Source organism: Crotalus tigris, unplaced genomic scaffold, assembly GCF_016545835.1.
Source record: "Crotalus tigris isolate CLP2741 ecotype Arizona unplaced genomic scaffold, ASM1654583v1 scf7180000019068.10715455, whole genome shotgun sequence".
Taxonomy (NCBI): Eukaryota; Metazoa; Chordata; class Lepidosauria; order Squamata; family Viperidae; genus Crotalus; species Crotalus tigris.
Window position 1 is genome coordinate 4,245,555 of NW_024097358.1, and position 18,382 is coordinate 4,263,936.

The window sequence follows — 18,382 nt, forward strand, 5'->3', positions numbered from 1 at the left end:
CAGATAGAAGCAGAGATGCAGAAAAATATAAAGAATAAGGAAAGGAAAGGAAAGGAAAGGAAAGGAAAGGAAAGGAAAGGAAAGGAAAGGAAAGGAAAGGAAAGGAAAGATATGTACCAAGAATGATTTCCAAAGACTTCTTCCTAGAATATAAGAAACACATTCAGCTCTTATTTTAGTAGTATAATATAGTGTGCATTCTCCCCCCGAAAAAAAGAAAATTCCAAACAGCAGGTCAGTGTTAACAGTATTAATCTGTTTTTCCCTTCCTTCACTCCTGCTTCCATCAAATAGTTCAAGCCACTGTTAATTCACAATTAATTCTGATGCCTGTTTAATTAAATTTCTACAAGATTAGGAAAGAAACGCCAGCATGAAATCACCCGACTGATTCCACCATATTCCCAACTCAAAGAATGAATGGAAGAAGCCCTATTTAAACTTCCTATCTTGTCTCCACTGAAAGGCTGATGTGGTATATAACAAATGCCCTGTGTTATTCTCCCCCGAACTCAGAACAGAAAATGTCATTATGTTATCAATACAAGAATAAAGGAGGGTGGTTTTTTTTTCTCTGTATGGCCACCAACATTTTCCTTTGCTAGTCAAAAAACAGAAATCGAAAATCAATTCCTTGTCGGCCTAAGACTATTTCAGAAAAAATTAGATAATGAATTTTATATCTTAAGATCTCTCTTTAGAGCCAAAACAAACTGTAACATCAGAAGCCTAGTTTTTCTGCAAAGGTTTTTTTTTCTTTTAATTCCACGAACTATGCAGGAAAAAATGATTAAAAGTGACAGGGTTCTTACGTAATATTTGAAACAAGAACAGACTTAAAGCTGCTTTCACCCTTTATTCAGTAACTCGCATTTGCTGCGGTTACAATAACACATCTTCCCAAAAACTCCTGTACCCTACAGGGAGCAGATACAAATTTTCAAACATATAATGGACACCTGCTGAGGATCTCAGCTCCATCAGGGCTCTCTTGGTGCATGCCCTGAGGTTATTTGGGAACATGTGTCTGTCTTTCACTTTTTCAAGGAAAACCATAGTTATACGTGACCAAGATGGAGAAGCACGGGGACTCATGAGGTTAGAACACTGAGCTGCCAATCAGTAGGCATGCGTTTGAGACCCGTTGCTGCTGGTGGTGGGGTGAGCTCCTGTCACAGGCTCCAGCTCCTGCTGATCCAGCAGTTTAAAAGCAGGTGACTGCAAATAGATTAATGGGTACCACTTGGGTGGGCAACTTCATGGGGGCATGAAAGGGGCTCCCAACTGGGCATCCCCCGAGCAACGGTGATATCACCAGCAAATCATTCCACCGTGGAAGCACTTCAGTATTTCTGACACACACACAAAAATGACCAAGATAAATTGCTGCACCAATTTTGTGAAGGACCTCTGAAGTTGCCAGCCAGAGTTTATCTGCAGAGGAAGATTTCGTGGCCCATGTATTATTATGTATTATTGACATGATATCCTTTCCTGATCCATTTTCTTTTAATGGGTTGCATTTTTTTAGAGTTTGGGACAGGTTTAAGAGCAGGATTTTGCATTGTGAGAATCCTAACGCCTTTCTCCAAAAGGAGCCCTGATTTGGCCCACGGTTGGGTCATATCCCTCAAGTTCACAACAGTGGTACAGTTAAAACCCAGGCATTTTTTAAAAAGCAGACAGTGGAAAGGAAAAAGATGGAGATTTGGCTCTCTGACCCCTCCCACCTAGATTGTTACCTTCTAGGTCCTCTTCTCAAATCATCCAAGAGGCATCTTGAGTCATTCCTAGTATCTCCCATTCATAACCGGGAAGCATGCCACTAAGCAGCCAACTTTGGCGATGAAACCAGCGGTTTGTCAGCAGGAGAGACAAAATTCCAGCTGGCTCAGAACGCCATCTTGGAGATGGGTCAAGATGCTCCTGTTGTGAGGCACAACGCACAGAATACCTAAAGCAGTGGTTCTCAACCTGTGGGTCAGGACCCCATTTGGGGTCGAACGACCATTGCATGGGGGTCGCCAAACAAGGCTGTCCGCCATTTTTTCCCCCTTTTCTTTGGCCATGCCCCTGGCACCCGGTGATGTATAAGTGGTTGGGGGTCACCACAACATGGGAAACTGTAAAATACTGGAAAACCCCATTGGAGGGGGGAAAATTCCACTTAGGGTTAGGGTTAGGTCTACCATGAACACATAGAGCAAATTGTACCCTCGTCAACAAAATTGGGAGTGCTTGGGTATGGTTAGGAGGGCTTTTCTAGGCTGACCTATCTATGTTTCCTGGTAAAATACATGGGAAAACCCCATTGGAGGAAAATTCCACTTAGGGTTAGGGTTAGGTCACCATGAACACATAGAGCAAAATGGACCTCGCCAACAAATTGGGAGTGCTTGGATATGGTTAGGAGGGCACTGACTTTTCTAGGCTGACCTATCTCTGTTTCCTTGTAAAATACATGGGAAAATCCCATTGGAGGAAAATTCCACTTAGGGTTAGGGTTAGCTCACCATGAACTCAGAGAGGAAAATGGACATTGCCAACAAATTGGGAGTGCTTGGGTATGGTTAGGAGGGCACTGACCTTTCTAGGCTGCCCTATCTATGTTTCCTGGTAAAATACATGGGAAAACCCCATTGGAGGAAAATTCCACTTAGGGTTAGGGTTAGGTCACCATGAACACATAGAGCAAAATGGACCTCGCCAACAAATTGGGAGTGCTTGGATATGGTTAGGAGGGCACTGACTTTTCTAGGCTGACCTATCTATGTTTCCTGGTAAATACATGGGAAAATCCCATTGGAGGAAAATTCCACTTAGGGTTAGGGTTAGGTCACCATGAACTCAGAGAGGAAAATGGACATTGCCAACAAATTGGGAGTGCTTGGGTATGGTTAGGAGGGCACTGACCTTTCTAGGCTGCTCTATCTATGTTTCCTGGTAAAATACATGGGAATACCCTATTGGAGGAAAATTCCACTTAGGGCTGTGGTTCTCAACCTGTGGGTCGGGACCCCATTTGGGGTCGAACGACCATTTCATGGGGGTCGCCAAACAAGGCTGTCCGCCATTTTTTTTCCCCTTTTCTTTGGCCATGCCTCTGGCACCCGGTGATGTATAAGTGGTTGGGGGTCACCACAACATGGGGAACTGTATTATGGGGTCGCGGCATTAGAAAGGTTGAGAACCATTGACCTAAAGAAACCCAGCCATCTACTTTTCCTTCTATGCCAGCCTCCAATTTGCACGTGGTTCCAAAAACCCAGATTTGAAACAAATTTGCCTGCTCCCAGTGAAGTATTTTTCATGCTGGTGATGGCTGATTCTACTTGCACCGTTTACACTATAAACCGGTCCTGTTCTTAGCTAAGTGTGCAAGTAGATCCAGCCATCACCAACATGAGTGCTTTAGCTTCTAAACTTTTCTGTTCCTTCTGTCACTCATGTGTGGGCGAGTCACACTGCCTACAAGTGGTTAGCAGAAACTCAGCCAAGTAGGAATCTCACCTCACACATAAAGTTACTAAAAAAGTAAAAGAAAGAAAGAAAGGAAGGAAGGAAGGAAGGAAGGAAGGAAGGAAGGAAGGAAGGAGGGAGGGAGGGAGGGAGGGAGGGGAGAGAGAGAGAGAAAAGGAAGGGAGGGAGGGAGAGAGAGAGGGAGAGAGAGAGAGGAAGGAAGGAAGGAAGGAAGAAAGGAAGGAAGGGGAGAGAGAAAGAAGGAAGGGAGGGAGGGTGAGAGAAAGAAAGAAAGAAAGAAAGAAAGAAAGAAAGAAAGAAAGAAAGAAAGAAAGAAAGAAAGAAAGAAAGAAAGAAAGAGCTCTGATTTTTCAAGAAAAACATCAGGGCTTGATTTATGTTACAGTGCCTATGACATAAGACTGACTTAGAAGCCCAATTTTTTCTGGCCCTCATATTCCACCAGCACTGCCAACAAATCAAAACCACACTGCAACCAATTAAAGAACTAATCTTTTCTATTCATCTGTCCATATCGTTTTTAACAGTTTTGTCATAGTGTAAAGCAAAGAAGCAGATTTTAAAACAAAACAAAAACAGCATTAGGAGGCAGGAAGAGAAGAGCCATTTAAAAATTACTTCCATTTATATTTACATACTCCAGATTAAGAATCGGGCAAAAAAAACAAAAAACCCACAATTCTAACTTGAAAAGTAGCACACCCTTCCGTTGTCTAACAAAAATCCTACAAATGCATCTTTTTAAATTGCTTTGTATTCTTCTTAGTTCAAAGACAGGATATAAATCATCAACAAAAATGAGAATAAAATCAATAGTGCTTTTAAAGGCTTAATGTAAGCTGGATCCTCTTCATTGCTGTCATCTTAAAATCAAAGATTTGCACAGGATGGCTATGTACAGTATATTTAACTGGAAATCAATTCCACAGTTTTAAATACTGTACACAATATCACAGGCTAAAGTTGCAATTCTACACAAACCTATTTAGAAGTAAACTCAGTTGAACACAATAATGCATCTACATTCAATGAGAATAGATCTGCATATGCTAATACTTTCTGTTATTAAACATTTTACATTGACTGTTAGTGGGTCTTTTGATGCAAACAGTACATTTAGTGACCGATGTTACAATGACACTGAAAAAAATGACTTATGACTGTTTTTCACAATTGCAACTGTTGCAACACCTCCCACCCCCCCCCACTCCCGTGGTCCACGTGATCAAAATTCAGACACTTGGCAACTGACTCATAGTTATGATGGTTGAAATGTCCCAAGGTCACATGATCCCTTTTTGCGACCTAACCCGACAAGCAAAGTCAGTGGGGAAGCCAGATTCACTTAACAACTATGTTACAACTGCAGTGATGCACAACTGGGGCAAGAGAGGTCGTAAAATGGGGCAAAGCTCATTTAACAAAAGTCTCACTTAAGAACAGAAATTTGGGGCTCAAATGTAAGTCAAGGATTACCTGTAAGTTTTCATAAGTGAAATGCTAAATTTCCAACCCCTTTTTGATCCTTAAAGTTGCCCGATACTTTTCATCCAGTCTCTGTTGTTTACTGTAGGTCCTTTAAATTGAAAGGGTTGCAAAGATATGAGGAGGTGGTTGTTGTTGTTAGTTGTGAAATTGTGTCCGACCCATTGCGACCCCATGGACAACCTTCCTCTGGGCCTTCCTGTCCTCTACCATCTTCTGGAGTCCATTTAAGCTCACGCCTACTGCTTCAGTGACTCCATCCAGCCACCTCATTCTCCGTCGTCCCCTTCTTCTCTTGCCCTCAATCTTTCCCAGCAGCAGGCTCTTCTCCAGTGAGTCCTTCCTTCTCATTAGGTGGCCAAAGTACTTGAGTTTCAACTTCAGAATCTGGCCTTCTAAAGAGAAGTCAGGGTTGATCTCCTCTAGGACTGACCGGTTGGATCGCCTTGCAGTCCAGGGGACTCGCAGGAGTCTTCTCCAGCACCAGAGTTCAAAGGCCTCAATTCTTTGGCGCTCAGCCTTTCTTATGGTCTAACTTTCACAGCCATACATTGCAACTGGGAAAACCATGGCCTTGACTATACATACTTTTGTTGGCAGGGTGATGTCTCTGCTATATGAGGGGGTACAAAGTCCCAAATGGGATGCCTTGATGCCTTTGCAAGAAGGGATGGGAAAGCTTCAAAGACAAAGTGAACCAGAATCAAGGAGCAGCAGAAAGCTAGATAAGAAATGAGATTTCTCCCAAAAGCTGAAAGCTGACTTTGAAGAATTAAGGAGATAAGTCGTAAAGAAAAATGGGTCAGATGTGAAGGGTAGAAGAAAGATGCTGAAGATAAACTAATGAAAGCACGATCAGTTCATTTTATTACTGAAAAACCGGAGAAAGTCCTGAGAAAAAAAGAGATAAGGGAATGAAGGATGGATCCGAAAATGAAAGACGGAGAAAAGACAACCGGGCAGAAACACTTCTTGGCCCATACAGTAACATAGTTTTGATGTAAGGCATTAAAAACTGTGGGAAGAAATCGGAGAACCCATGCACCTTCCCCATTAAATGGGTGCTCCTCATCCAACTTTCCCATACAGATAATCAGAGCTGTCAACTGCCAGGAAACTGCTTATCTGCAGAGATAGGAAGAAAATAACACGAAGGACCAAACTTGGAAAATGAGTGAGCGTTCTCACTTGTCTTGCTACAGGATCTTTCTCCACCCTACCCGGGACTTCTCATTTGTTGCTGTTTCTTTTCAAAAAGAAATAAATTGTACGTTCATTCAGCCTTTCATCTTCGAAACCCTTTAGCACCCAGAGCCAAAGTGACTAAGAATCAGGGACGATGGGAGCTGAAATCTAACACAGCTGGATGGTATCAAGCTGGGAGAGGCTGTCCCAGATCTTAGTTATGAAAAAAAACCAAGGAGATGACCATATTTGTCCCATAATCTTACTCATGTCCACTGTTGGTGGTCTATCATCTGGAATGATTTTATTATTTGGAAGCAGTTACCTTGAATGTTGGGGAAAAAAACAACAGTATGAAAGTAATCCAAAACTACTAATATTTGGGGGAAAAATAACTGGTGTTTTTTTTCCTGAGCAACTTAGAAGGACAGAAGCAAAAATAAAAATATGATGGTTCAAGGAAAGGCAATGCCCATTACTTACAGCAAAGTGTAGATAATCTCTTAAACTGTCCACTAGCCAACTAAACATGTGGATAGTCTTTAGGATTATCCACAATAAGCAGGAAGATATTTGGGGTTCAATCAGGGCTGTCTAAGTGACAAAATGTTCAAATACCACACAGAGAAATCAATTTGGGGACAATTTCAACTACAGCGATTTGTCAGAATTTTAGTCACTATTGTATTTTATGCATTACTATGTTGCTTAATATGTATAAATTCCAGTAATTGTGTATAAATGATGGAGCATGGTTTTTGGGTGCCAAATACAAACTGGTCCAAAATGAACACAGCAAGCTTTGCAGCCAAGAATTGAAACACATTTCTTAGTAAGGGAGGGCAGACCATTTTTATGTACGCTTTCTCCTCCAGGACTCAAACCCCTCTATCACACATGCAGTGGCAAAATACTGTGTTGCGGCCATGTCCACAAGAAAAAAATTGGTTACACATATTTAATTATTCATATAATTACGGCAGCCAGGATTGTGTTTGCACAAAATTGGAAAACACTGAAAGCCCCCCCCCCCCAGAGGGAGAGGTGATTGGGAAAATACTGGAATGTGCAGAAATGAATAGACTAACAATGACAATTAAAGATAAGACAGAGTCAGACTACTATGAAATCTGGGGAACTTTTTATGATTGGCTGAAAAGAGAACACGGTTAAAAGATAGTTAACATCAATTTAGATGGAAGCAGAAGGAGCAGATAAGGAGGGAGACCCAGGCGACACAGTATTGAATAACTGGAGGTTGTATAAATATTTATAGAAGTATATACCGAGAAGGTTAGATAAATAGAAGTATTAATGTAAGAGAAAATTAATCTTATTGTATATAATACAGATGGGGAAATTTGGAGAGAGGAGTTGCTCAGACATTACCCCTGCATTGTATCTGAAGAGGGATGAGAGGGAAGAAAGGAGACGAGAGAGAAAAGAGTAAAGGAGGGGAGAAGGAAGTAGGAAGGTTGGAGGAAAAGAGAAGTGTGGAGAAGTGGTGAAGGAAAGAGGAGAGGAGAGGAAGAAGAGGGAAGTAGGGAAGAGAAGAAAGGGAGAAAGAAGGTAGAGGAGGAGGAGTGTGGATGCAGTGAAAGGGGAAATGGGCGAGCAACACCAAAAGTCATGTGTATGTATTTATTTCATTTTATTAAAAGTATCTTATATATGAATGTAAAAAGAATGTATGTTAACATCTGATAAATATCACGGTATATATGTATGGGGAAGAGTTTGGAAAAATAAAAAATTATTTAAAAAAATTGGTTACAGATTTATAGCCGTCAACTTGTGCCAATTTTTGGGAGATTATCTCTAATAATGTTTGGAACATTATATTTACTCACACTCTAATAGACTATCCACTCACGTAAATTAGGGAGTGACCCTAACATTTCGAGAACATGTATTTTCTTAACAGGGATGTTATTATTTACTATTAATGTTAGTACTATTTTGATTTTTTTCTTAATATATTGTAAAAAGTGATGTCTATTGCTGGTCTATAATAAAGTTCTTATTATTACACATTTCTTAGTAAATATTCAACCATAGCTAGCACACTCTATGAATAATAGTATTTTAATAAAATTAGAAATATATTAACCGCTATAGTGCAAGTATGAAACAGGGACTGTAGAGATACTTATGGAGCAAATCAATGTCCTTTTTTTCTCCCGGCTATTGAATAATATATGGATATGTGGAATTGGAAGGTTTTCCATCTGCATTTAAAGGGCTTCATACAGCTGAATATAATGAACTATGAGCGCAGAATATGAATCCACGCATAGCATTGCTGCAGTAGAACAGGCTTCAGGTTGTTCCTATTCGTATTTTACTTGTCTCTATTTCAAACTAACAGTGAGTCTTTTAAGATACACGTTTGAAAAAAAACACACCATGTAAGCAGCAGTGACATTCATTTTAAACCGGCTTAAATGCCAGCTCAGCAGTGAATAACCAGATTACACACAGAGAAGTAATCCTTCGTTCTATCTTCAGAAAAAAAACATAACTTAATATCGTAGCAGGAAAGAAATAAATATTTGTGTTGCAAATATAGAAAGCAGCAACCGAAAGCTGGAGAAACCATGTGGGCAGCCAAGGGTAGAGATGAGCCCTAAGGTCTTCCTTCACTGCAAATCGTGTTTGTTTGTTTGTTTGTTTTGCTTAATTTTATTTTCTCAAGCACCAAGTTTCTCAGGGATAAGGTCACTGGCAAAGTTCACATAACACCCTACATTTTCACTAAATCAAACCTGACACGTTGAAATAAGCCAGTTGAATCCTGAAAAGGTTTTAAGTCCCAGTGATTTTCAGAAGCATTCCTCTGAATACAAATCAAGGCTTGATTCACACATCAGTCTAACCCACAACTCTGATTTCATCGCAGACACACACACACACACACACACACACACAAACACAAACACACACACACACACACACACACACACACACACACACATACACACAAAATAGCAATAAGAAATCTTCTCAGATTTTTACAGATAAGCTACTGGCTGCAATTCAAGGTGTTGGTTGCCCCCTTCATAGCCCTTCAAGATTTGAGGCTGGTTGACTTATGGGACCGTCTCTGCTCAGACTTTCCTCTTCCTCTCTAGTCATCAGAAGAGGCATGCCCCAAGAGCCATCTGCTAAGATGGGTTGGCTGGAGGACTTGGGATTTCACGTTGGCATTGAACGGTTGCATCTGAGGGGTGGATTCAAATCTCAACTGACTGGTAGCAAAACAGGAAATACCACAGAGAGATGGTGATAGATAGCAGCCTTGACCACTTCTGAAAATTATAATCTTCTGACAGAAGAGAATATTTGTAACTAACCTTGAACTTTGGAGACCTCTCTGAACCTGGATGTTTTCTTACAGATGTTTCATCATCCAACCAGGTTACATCATTGGTGCACTTGCATGAAACATCTGCCAGGAAACCATCAAGCTCAGAGAGCGCTAGAGACCCCACAACTGTAATCTAACATGGCCATCATTCTCACATATCAAACTATGTCTGAGGGAAAGAATAGTTGCCATGAGCAGAGTTTATCTGGAGCCAGGCTGGCTGGGCAGGGGGGAAAGGAAACTATTTACCATTTAACAGATTGGGGGGGGGGGCTTTACATCTCTGCATTACTCACACTGTGCTACCTCTGTGCTTTAAGTGTCCATGTACAATTCCCATCAATTTCATGCAGAGCTCAACGTGTTTGGGGGAGGCCTCGTGTTACAAATGAATGTCCACAGCCTGTGACACACTTCCCAGGTTAGCTTTAGAACATTTGCCAAGATTAACAGGGGCTCTTATGTGCTATTTTCTTTGCCATTATATCTCTACTCCACATTTAGCACAATTATCTCTAGCTTCTGGAATACGCATTGCCGGTCTAATTAGAAGAAACATGATTTGTTATTTTCCAGAGTCCCTGCTTTATCCATTACTAACTCCCTTTGTAATTTCACTGTTTAATAAAGCTCGTCGAGCACAAAATAACCCAGCCCTGCAAAAAATAATAATAATTAAATAAACATGGAAAGTGATGCATTCCATGGCTACACATTATGGAATGTTAGCTGTATTTAGGGATTTCTCTAAGATGGTTTTGTGAATATTACAAATGTTCCATTTTTAAAAAACACACAATATGAGAGTTCGTTTGCAGCGTTTTGATCTCTTACATGTCACTATGTCTTGTGGAAGGCGATTATAAGAAATCCTTTTGTGAAGTATTTGGTTGACTACCAAAGACAATTTGATCTTCATTTCAAAGGTAACCAATATAATTTCCACTTCCTGAATTAACATGTGTTTGAGAAAACAGTTATTCTTGCCATTCTCTACAATTGGGGATGAATTTTTAGGGCTTTTAAAAACTTCCCAAATTGTGCCTAAAACACATTATGTTACTGACTTCATCGTCAAAGTATGCAGATCTTTGACTTAACCACAAACGCTCACGGATCAATGTGGAAATGAAATGGAATGGACTTATGAATGAGCACAGGCCAAACTAATCTGAGTCATCTCTCTATAAAAGGACATTTTTATGCCGTAGTTAATACAGAATACAATTCAGTGACATACACAAGTGCATGAGGTTTATCAGTGACATACACAAGTGCATGAGGTTTATTAGCACACACGTTCTCATTTTTCAGTGGGACACGAAAAGGAGAATATCTAACATCGGTTCCCTTCTTTTCTATCTTTGCACCATTTCTTTTCGTAAATTAGATGGCTCGAAGATTAGAATAGAATAGAGCTGGAAGGGACCTTGGAGGTCTTCTAGTCCAGCCCCCTGCTCAAGCAGGAGAACCTATACTATCTCAGACAAGTGGCTGTCTGGTCTCTTCTTAAAAATCTCCAGTGATGGAGCAATCCACGATTTCTGAAGGAAGCTGTTCCACTGGTAAATTGTCCTCACTGTTGGGAATTGTCTCCTTAATTCCAGGTTGCCTCTCTCTTTGATCAGTTTCCAACCATTGTTTCTTGTCCTGCCCTCTGGTGCTTTGGTGAATAATGTGACATCCTGTTCTTTGTGGAAGCCCCTCAAATACTGCTATCATGTCTCCCCTATTTCTTCTTTTCTTTAGACTAGCCAAACCTAAGTCCGTTCATATGGATTATGTTCCAGGTTCATATATGGCTGCCTTTTGCTCACAGATTCTACGCAGACTGAGAAAACCTCCTGTTCAGATAGGGATTCATTTAACTAGGAATATCATTTTATTTTTTGTAGCTTTCCATCATGTTAAGAGAAATGCAGATAGTCCTCATTTAGCAAACACAACTGGGACCTGCAACTCGGTCCCAGAGTGAAGCAGCTGCTAACTGAAATTTCGACTGTGCTTATGATCTGACTTCAGCTTCCCCTTGCTTTATAGACCTTGATGGTCATCAGTGTGAGGACTGGACATAAAGTTGTATTGTTTCATCACTAAACGAGACAGTTGCTAAATGAGGACTGTCTGAAATGGCCTTGGCTTAGACACAAAGACAGCCAGCACAGCACCAGCCCATCACACCAACAAGCAGAGACGTTCCCAACATTGAATAAAAGGATCACCCTCATTTCATATGCAGCAGACTAACCTGATCATCAAAGTGGTAAGTAAGGAACTGTTCTCCTGTGGTGTCTTCTAAAAAACTTCCTTGTGGAGAAAGTACAAATTCGGGCAAGAAATAAGCCTCTTGCAACTGTTCTGCTGTTGTCTAGAAAAGAACACAAGACCACCTGTTACAGATTCAAAAGAAAGAAGACAAATACAGTACATTTCTCAATGGCAACACTCTGCCCACAGTCTAGAGTTCAATCTTGATGGGGCTCATGGTTGATTTAGCCTTCCATCCTCCTGAGGTCAGTAAAAATGAGGACCCAGATTGTTGGGGGAAATATGGAAATAATGCTGATATTATAAACCAGGGGTCTTCAAACTCGGCCCTTTTATGACTTGTGGACTTCAACTCCCAGTTTTAGTTAATTTAAGAGGGACAGCCATGGACTCCTGTCGCCAGGTGGGTTGCCAATCAATGGGGAAGCCAGATTCCAAACTGCATCCCTCTTTAAATTGCAATTTTATACAATCATCATAATAAAACTAAGTGCTAAAATATAGTCAATAGTTTTTCACCTGTATAGACATTCGTATACCATTCTGATATTTATTTTTCTTAACTGCACCATTATATTACGTCATTACTATGCTTGCTGTTGTTTAATGAAATACAGTCTCCAGAAAGCTTTTTCCCATTGAGTGGAAGGCATTTATATTCCATTGAAGCCAATGTGACAGATGTTTTATTACCTTTGGTTTGTATTCCACTATAGCAATCTGAATTACAGCCAGCAGCGTGGAAAAATTCAACCCAAGAGGTTATCTGTTAGAATGGAAACACTTCTGCAATCTTTACCAGCTTGACTATTAAGCACCCAATAAATTTTGGAAAGAGAGATGGGGGGGGGGGAAAGCAAGCAGATTCAATTTTATAGTAAGAGCAACCTACTAAATGCTATTAAGAATAGAATAACATTTAAGGCAAGTATACAGCATCCCAAAAAATTCAAGTATATAAATTTTGTCTGAACACAAAACTTTCCTTTCCGATATATAACACATTCAAACATGGGAAAGATGTCTACAACTTGGAATAAAAACTGCCCCTGGGGGGGAGGGAAGGGGGAGGGAAATGCTATTTCATTTTCATCTCAATATACCAGATCATATCAGACAGCAGTCAACTCCCTGTGCAGCATTATGAAAAACTACAGTATTCTCAATTCCTAAAAAAAAAAAAAAATTGCAAGGATATTTTACATCTTGCTTAAAACGATGGAACGATATCAACCGTCTGTCGAGGTGAATCAGAAGAGCCCATGTAACATACTTTAAGATGTCGGTGCCTGTTGTGTAGTCATTCTAAAGCTCAAGAAGGCTAAAGCATATTGTTTATTTTAACTGTTTCTCATTTCTGTACCAGTCTTCCATTAACAAAAATGTGGGAAGGGGCTTTCTTGCAAAAAAAAAAAAAAGCTTTTAAGAAACATTTAAAATGAGAATGCAAACAGACTACAGGTAGCCCTCGAGTTGCAACAGCTCACTTAGTGACCGTTGAAAGTGACAATGGCACTGGAAAAAAGTGACTTATGACCAGGTCGGTAAAATGAGGACCCAGATTGTTGGGATGAATATGCTGACTCTCTAAACCACTTAGAGAGGGCTGTGAAGCACTGTGAAGCGGTATATAAGTGTAAAGACTATTGCTATTGCCCTTCCTTCCTTCCTTCCTTCCTTCCTTCCTTCCTTCCTTCCTTCCTTCCTTCCTTCCTTCCATAACTCTGCCAATTGCCAGCAGTTTGATCCTTACTGGCTCAAGGTTGACTCAGCCTTCCGTCCTTCTGAGGTCAGTAAAATGAGGACCCAGATTGTTGGGATGAATATGCTGACTCTCTAAACCACTTAGAGAGGGCTGTAAAGTACTGTGAAGCGGTATATAAGCGCTATGCTATGCTATGCTACACTATGCTATGCTATTTTTCACACTTATAACCATTGTAGCAGCATCCCCATGGTCATGTGATCAAAATTTGGATGCTTGACAACAGGTCCATATTTATGATGGTGTCCTGTGATCACGTGATCTCCTTTTGCGACCTTCTCACAAGCAAAGTCAATGGGGAAGCCAGATTCACTTAACTATTAGGTTGCTAACTGGAGTGATTTGCTTAACAACTGTGGCAAGAAAAGTCACAAAACGGGGCAAAACTCACTTAACAAATTGCTTAGCGACATAAATTTTGGCCTCAACTGTGGTCGTACATTGAGGACTACTGATATTTAAAAAGAGCAGCTACAAAACAATGGAAGCCTATAAAGATAAAAGAATAATCGCAAGGTGCAAAAACAAACAGATACCCAGCAACTTTTGCAAAGCAGAGAATTCTGTCACTGTAAAACGTGCTTTGTAATTAATGCAGTCAAAGTAAATGCCAACTCCTAAAATTCATTAGCTAACACCTTTCTTGTCCATCAATCCAAATTTCTCGTGTTTGGGCACTGCTTAAAATGCGTGTGCAAAATTCTGTTTACCTACATATGATTGTACCATTTATAAATGGAAAAACAGATTTGATTATTTTATTTTTTTTGCTGATCTCAGAAAGTAGCTAACAGAATCTGTCATGGGCAGATTTGGATTTTCTTTTTCTTATTCCTGTCTCCCATCACAATAAAAGAGCCAACCTTCTTCTTAAAATGTTGCTTCTATCTTCTCTCTAAAATTTCTGGCAAAGAACACAAATCAGGAAAACATCAGGGGCCTTACGTGTAAAACGAACTTAATGTTCCCTGCAAGGATTTCCATGGAGCGTATAAGAATAAGAAAAAAATAGACAAAGATGGGTATTAGTGTCTACGGTGGGAGCTGGGGAGGACAGCCAGTTAGAAGGAAAGATGACTAATACCCATGATGAAAGATAAAGACCACAGAGAAGCAACCAGCTGAGTTATCCTGAGCCCTTTTTATCCTTTGCTAGTGACCCAAACAGCCAGAGCAGAAAGCAAAAACTGAAATCTACTGAAGTAATTCCACAAGGAACAATATACGCTCAATTTATCTTTGAGGAATGGACTGTCACAGTAAAGAGAAATAAAATATAAACAAGATCATATAATGGAAAGATGCAACCAGAATTTAGACTTATGGGCTACTGAACAAACGATATTTGAGAAATTGTAGTCAAATCTAAATAGTGTAGAGTACAACATGGAATATATAGAATATACAGAACATAGAGAATACATAGAGAATTGGGAATGGAATGGAATGGAATGGAATGGAATGGAATGGAATGGAATGGAATGGAATAGAATAGAATAGAATAGAATAGAATAGAATAGAATAGAATAGAATAGAATAGAATAGAATAGAACAGAATATAGGATAGGATAGGATAGGATAGGATAGGATAGGATAGAATAGAATAGAATAGAATAGAATAGAATAGAATAGAATAGAACAGAACAGAATATAGGATAGGATAGGATAGGATAGGATAGGATAGGATAGGATAGAATAGAATAGAATAGAATAGAATAGAATAGAATAGAATAGAATAGAATAGAATAGAATAATTTTGCCAGGTGTGGTTAGATACATAAGGAATTTGTCTCTAGTACAGAAACAGCTGGACTCTTGATGTACGTGGACACATCCATGCTGGTTTCTTGCATTAACATAGAAGAACTTAATCATGGATTTTTAAACATCAAATTAACAAATTGCTGCCTTTTCTGATGCCCAGCTCCTATGTCTACTAGTGGACTCTAGTTTAAAATTATTTAAGATTCGATTCTCTAGTGAAAATTTCAGGAAACCTAAAAGATAGGTTGGTTAGTTGAATGCTGCAAACTCTGAGTTCTACTCTAATTCTCAGATCTTTGAAATGTTTTCCACCTGTATTTTACAAGGATCCAGGCAAACCATCCATATTAGCATCAGCCTTGGAACCCTGGCCAAATTATAATTATGATAGGTATTCTGCATCCTGGTATGTAAGAATCTAGCCAGGGTGTAGAAAATACTTACTGAAAATATAGAAAAAAATATTCTTAAATTGATGAACCCATCCTACCTTTTTTTAAAAAAAAAAAAGCCTGCAGAATATTTCAGAATTAATAAAATCATGCAACTGAAAGGGACTGACCAATGGGCTCTTGGTTATTTAAAGACTTATTTATTAGGGGACCTTGATGATGTTACCTAGCTGGGTAATGAAACTTCTGCAAGAAAATAACCAAGGACCCCTCTTTTCAACCCTTTACAAATATTCTCCTTTATCGCCATTTGTTTATTAACTTGTCGAAAGAGCAACTAGATATTTATAAACCAGGTAATGGAAAAGAAATCTCCCACCTAGGAAAAATAGTTTATTACAGGATTAGATAGCTGGAGCATGGTATCTTTAGGTAAAAACAACTTTGGTAGAATATAAATGGATTTAAGCAGGAATGCCAATCTTTGGTGAGTTACTTGAATAATAATCCTTCTTTCTGGCAATGCAAACTCGCCTTGAATAGCAATCCACTTCCTTTAGCATGGGATGAAAGTATAGACAGGGTTTAGAGTAGTTGGTGTAAGAGATTATTTTAAAAGTCAACTTTGTAGCCGGTTGTCTTTTATGTTTTAACTGGGATAAACATTTTAAAATCTGAACAGATAAAAGGCTTTTCTGTGTCACAATTGTACTGCGATTTAAATGATACAAACCCCATACTCGTTGCATTTAAGGCAAGGGCTGTGATTCTTACTTAAGTACAAAGAGCATTAGGTTAGAAACTGGGAGAGTGTGAATTCTAGTCTTACTTAGGCATGAAAACCAACTGGGTGACTTTGGGCCAGTCCCGCAATTTATGAGCAACATGAGGTATCACCAATTAGCAAATTGGGCAGTGAGTCTGAAAAGTCCCAGCCAATTAGAGCTGATGTTAATTGGTTACTTGGTCCCAGTTTGCTTAAGCCAGTGATTCTCAACCTGTGAGTCGGGACCCCATTTGGGGTCGAACGACCATTTCACGGGGGTCGCCAAACCACGCAGTCCGCCATTTTTTTGCTCTTTTCCTTAGCTGTGCTACTCCCTTTTATTCTATTGGCTTTTGAAAGCCAATAGAATAGACTCTTTTGAATAGAGTCTAATTCTATTGGCTTTCAAAAGCCAATAGGAATTGTCCAGGCTGTCTCTGCCCTGCTGAGCCTGCCAAAAGTCCCATTCTGCAAACGGTGCTGCACCAGTTGAGTAGTCCTCGACTTATGACCAGTTGAGTAATCCTCGACTTATGACCGGTTGGGGGTCGCAGCATTAAAAAGGTTGAGAACCACTGGCTTAAGCAGTAGGAACAGTGGGAATGGCTCAGCTAAGAACATAACCACCAGGCAAGAATCTCCTAGCTTTGGGTGATGAGCCTGGCCACCATATCTTCTCAAATGAAGAGTCTTCTAGATCCTAGTGTCCACCAGCAAGGCTTGACTTCTTCTAAGTAGGGTTTGAAGGTTGGTGTGTTCTGATTTCCAGTTTCTTCTCTGGTTCTGTCTTGAGTTCTTCGCTGGTCTTCAGCTTTGGGCCTCCACTCCAGATTCTCTTTTCACACAATCATTTAACTTCAATTTTGTCAATTTCCTGCATGGCTTAAGTGGTCTCGTGACTAAGATGTCAACCAGTAAAATGACAACTTTCTGTATGGTTAGGGGGGGGGAGAATTACCTACTTTTTAATTCATTTTTCAAAAGGCACAATGCTTCTTCTCATTAAAAAAAGGGGAATATAATAGTGCTCTACAGCCAAACTAGCTCTTCCTAAAGGATGAAGGATCTACTTAGGCAAACAAATAACAAAACATTGTGAAAAGTGACTGGGTAGAATCCCAAACCAGCTGAAACATTTTCAGCCCCTAAGCCCATCCCCACCCAGGGGAAGATATCTAAACATACAAGCTCAGAGCTTCTCAGCAGAAACACAGCCAGAGGGTTCAACCCTTAAGTGGATTCACTCACTCCACCCATGGAATTCTGTTTGGCTGCCCTGCTCACCAACCCCAGATGACCCTGTATGTGAAGCTCAATTGCAAACACTGCTAGTTCAACACCATAGCAACGTTCCCTTGGGTCAAAGCCAAACACCAGGTCTTCTGCTTGCTGCCTCCAAGGACCACCTCTTACTTTTGCCTCCTTCTTGCTGTTTTGCCCCCAGATCAAGTTTCCACTTAGCAACTCCCTTATTCTACTCAGAGGCTGCATCTCAACCTCCTGAAACTGAATTTTCTCATTGGAAGAATGTGGATATGTACATTCCCCACAGATTTTGACTACTATCTCCAGTAAACAATTGATCAGTGGAATGACTGGCCTCCAGAAGCGGTGAAGGCTCCAACACTGGAAGTTTTTAAGAAGAGACTAGACAACCATTTGTCTGAAATGGTATAGGGTTTCCTGCCTGAGCAGGGGGTTGGACTAGATGACCTCCAAGGTCCCTTCCAACTCTGTTATTCTATTCTAAATACTGCTCTTTATGAAAGCAGTCATACTATCCTCCCTAAGTTAAACATCAGTATTGATTGCACCTTACACTGGCAATGGAGCCAATTGAAAACACGTTCCAGTGATGGATAATTATCTTTTCAAAATTAAAAATAATTCCATAAGGACTCACGGACCCA

The 18,382-nt window shown here is 40.0% G+C and overlaps 1 protein-coding gene across 8 annotated transcripts in view; it reads right to left on the minus strand.

Moving 5' to 3' along the window:
- Nucleotides 1-18,382, minus strand: part of ADAMTSL3 (ADAMTS like 3) — a 168,222-nt gene that overhangs the window by 94,157 nt on the left and 55,683 nt on the right. For all 8 annotated transcript variants that reach the window (XR_005558603.1, XM_039358892.1, XM_039358891.1 and 5 more), the window contains exon 3: nucleotides 11,766-11,885. Coding sequence is in view for 7 of the 8 variants with exons in the window: in XM_039358892.1 (XP_039214826.1) it covers nucleotides 11,766-11,885 (120 nt within the window). In the remaining variant the exon portion in view is untranslated. The remainder of the gene's footprint in view (nucleotides 1-11,765; nucleotides 11,886-18,382) is intronic.